Here is a 3,927-nt window from a genome sequence, read left to right on the forward strand (position 1 = left end):
TTCCACAATAACGCTAGGTTAATTGATATCATATTGAAATATCCAAGCTCGGGACTTACAATTGGTATCAAAGCCTTTTAAACTATTCAAGTTTGATATCAACAGATTCAAGATCTTGGTTGTTTGGTGGTGTAAGTGCTTTTTCGGCATAGTTTTGATCGGAGAAGAAGGACATAAGTTGTTTTTTGGTCAAAGATTGCTCTATCTTGGAAACAATTTAAATCCCACAAAAATAGGGATTTAGTTGTTACCAAAATCAACTGGTCAAACGTGCTCTTGGTGTTTTTGGTTGTATTTCACAGTTTTCGGCCAAGTCAGATCGTTTTCGGCTAAAGATTAGTGTTTTCGGCCAATATTAAGGGTTCTCGGCCAATTTTAAGTATTCTCAGTCAAAAGAAAGTGTTCTTAGTCAAAGACTTAGGGTTCTCGGTCAAAGTTAATAGTTCTCGGTCAAATTTCACTGGTTCTCAGTCAACTTGGGTTTTCAGTTACTCTTCGTTCTCGGTCAAACTGAATGTGACTTAAACTGTCCTCAGTTAACTTTAGACTTGGGCCTGACCAACTTAATTTGGGCTTTGATTCTTGGACTATAAGACAATTGAACTGTGAAATAAGATGGACTCAATAACTAATGGTAATGGATCTTCAAATGCAACACTTCAACCCATAACTGGACTCTATAATGGGAACCCCTACTCGCATACCTCGTTTTCTATTTCATGAGGGGTTTAGCAAGTGGAAATACAGATTCGAGAAATATGTTAAAATGAAAGATGCTAAAGTCTGGAGAAATATTGTTAGGGGTCCTCTAGTCATCACCTACCAACGTGAGAACTCTCAAGAAGTTGCCGTGAAGCCTGTTGCACTTTATGATGATGCTGATTTTGAGAAAATGGAAGAGGATGAAAAGGCACAGTCATCTTTAACTATGGCACTCTCAACTGATATTGCCTTGGGTTTTAGAGAACTGCAGTCTGCTAAGGCACTATGGAAAGCCTTGATTGAAGTGTACGAGGGTAATGAAGACATGAGAAGAAGTTGTCAAGATTTGTTGAGACAAAAATTCAATATGTTCAATCACATTCTGGGAGAATCGTTGGAAACTCAGCTTCATAGGTTCATTGCTCTTGTGACTGAAATGAGATCTGCAAGCATCAACTTAACAGCTGCTGAAACAAACAATAAGTTGGTGAACTCCTTGCCTCAAAGTTGGGATATGAACGTTGCAGTTATGACGAAAGATCTCAACAAGTTGACATTATCTGAGGTTATGGCTATCATCAAGGCATTTGACGTGGATAAAAAATAACGTGCCATAAATCATGCAAACTCATACAACGCAACAGGTTACAGTGCTGCTTCCAATAATGCACTCCTCTCACGGGATAACTTCTCGATGTTCAAGACTACTCAAGGTCAACAACAATTTCAACCTCAAGGAAACTTCTCAATGTTAAAATCCGCTCAGTGTCAATTCTCTCCTGTTTCACCACAACTAGCTCCAGTTTTCTTCGCAAAACCTACCCAATCTCCTACTGCTAATGTTAAACCTCAATCATCTAGTGTTTCTCCTAGTTAGAATTCAAGTCAAATTCCTTCTATCTCAAAACTCAAGAGAACATTGCTTTAATGGCAGGATTCATGAACTGCTACAATGCATTCCTTGCTGGAGATTTGGTTCAACCTGTAGTTGCTGCTAAGCTTGATCAGATTCATCCAGATGATGTAGAAGAAATGGATATCTCTTGGTAAATCGTTATGGCAGTCTTTTAGGCTAAGAAATGTACTAAGAGAACGGGGAGAAATAACCGGAATGTGCCAAATAATCAGAAGGTGGGCTTTAACAAGGACACGCTGAGGTGTTACAACTGTCATGAGTCGGGTCACTTTGCTCGTAAATGTACCAATCCAGCCAAAGAAGGAAATATGGAAAGGGAGTTGGTTCCCATGGGTAATGCTAGAAGAGAAGTTGGGGGTAGCTCAGGTGATGGTGAACGGGGTATGGTTGCTCAACAATTCTCCTGGGATGATCAGATAGCTGCTCTCAACATAAATAATCAGACTGCCAACTTTGCTCATGTTGAAGAGGCTGAGAAAGAAAATGCTGCTGAGGAACAAGTCAAGGAACTTCAATTTGCGTTTATGGCATTCACTTCTTCCAGCTCGTCTGAGGTAAGTTCTCCATTATGTTCTCAAGCTTGTATTGATAAAATAGATCTTTATAAATCTCACAACAGTAATTTTCTTAGAGAAATGGAAACGGTAAAATCTGAAAAACCATAAACTTAAGAAAAATGAAAAAGGTTATCTAGATAAAATTGAGGCACAGAAAAAGGATTTCTCCAAGCTAAAATCTGACTTTAGTTTGAAATGTTGTCACCATCTAGATGCTGAACAGAAAATTGTTGAATTAACTGCTGAACTGGAAGCCTCTAAGTTAGAAGTCTCAAATCTAACTGAAAATTTTAAAAGGACTGAACTTGATTTTAGAAAGTTTGATGGTTCCAACAAGGTAGTTAATTCCATGATTGAAAATCAGTTATGGTGGAAAGAGAATGAAGGTGAGGATATAGGATTTAGTCAAGTACCCCACCCATATAATGACAACTACACTAGTCTTCCTCTTACCAAAGAGCAGGAAGAAAAGGTGAAAGACATGAAGTATGGTAAACCTATTAGTAATGAAAAGGGTGACTCAGTATAGGCTACTGCGTCTACTTCAGAAGTGAATGATTCGAATGTGTTTGCCTCATGTGAAGATAAATTAATCGTTGAGGATTGGACTGATGAGGATGATGATTCGTGTGTTTCAAATAATAAAGACATTAGTTCTAATGTTCCTTTAAAATTACATGTTTTGAATTCTGTTAATCCGACTGTTTGTGTGGGCTCTGTTTTAAGAGCAAGGATACTTGTGTGGTTCATTCGGTTAAAACTTTGAATTCTGATAATGTGTTTTATAATTACTTTAAAAGATCAAAAAATTCCAATAAATACTCATCGCCTAAGTTTGATTAAGAGGGATGCTCTAATGACAAACAAGGTGGTAAGTTAAATCATGTGTCTAGTTATAAGCATAAGCAAACTGGTCCACACAACCGGTCCAGACAAGAAGTTGCCCAAAATAATTTCTATGTAAAACGTCAAACTTGTTTTAACTGTGGCACTCCCGGTCATAGTGCTAGAAATTGTTCACATCATCCATACGTTCCTTACTATGGATTTTATCAGAGGAATAAACCTCGTAATACCTATAGGCGAAATTTCAGGTATAACCAGGCTAATCCCTCTAACGATGATTGGAACAGAAACGAATCTGGTAGGTTTAGTCCTCATCATACCAAGCCTAACATGTTTCATAGAGGTGGTGAAAACAGTGCTTCGGTTTCAAAAACGAACACGGCTTCTAAACCGAAAAAAGTGGAAAAGACAAAATCGTCTGTTTCTCCCACTAAAATACCAGAGATCAAGTCATCCATTCGTACAAATAATGACACGTCTTACAATGGTAGACATTAATGGCTGCCTAAGTCTCCGCTGAAAGAGGCATCGAATTCGATATTAGATGATCGAAATGATATGTCATGGCAACCTGTGACAATTTTAGATGAGTCAGGGTCACCTAGTGTAACTATGGGCTAGGTACCAAAGTCTAACTAATCTCGCACATCGTGCAGGAACAGCTATGGAGGAATATCATCAAACCTTGGTATGTTGATAGTGGCTGTTCCAGGCACATGACAGGAGACATTTCCCAGCTACACGATATTCAAATCTTTAACAGTGGGTATGTGTCCTTTGCGGGAGGAGAAAGGGGAAGATTACGCAGAAGGGTACTGTAAGTAACAGTGTTATAAAATTTGAAAATGTTAATTTTGTTCCTGAGTTGAAGCACACTCTGTTAAGTGTGTCACAGATCTGTGATAA

The 3,927-nt window shown here is 38.3% G+C and overlaps 1 protein-coding gene across 1 annotated transcript; it reads left to right on the forward strand.

Annotated features, from left to right (window-relative positions):
• The first annotated feature begins 682 nt into the window (after positions 1-682).
• LOC143614109 (uncharacterized) lies at positions 683-1,309 on the forward strand. The gene has a single exon (XM_077087634.1). It carries the CDS (start codon positions 683-685, stop codon positions 1,307-1,309), a length of 627 nt encoding a protein of 208 aa, XP_076943749.1.
• Positions 1,310-3,927: the final 2,618 nt, after the last annotated feature.

The sequence above is a fragment of the Bidens hawaiensis genome, unplaced genomic scaffold (genome assembly GCF_021521415.1).
Source record: "Bidens hawaiensis isolate Kalapana, Puna unplaced genomic scaffold, B.hawaiensis_p1.1 tig00039037_1, whole genome shotgun sequence".
NCBI lineage: Eukaryota > Viridiplantae > Streptophyta > Magnoliopsida > Asterales > Asteraceae > Bidens > Bidens hawaiensis.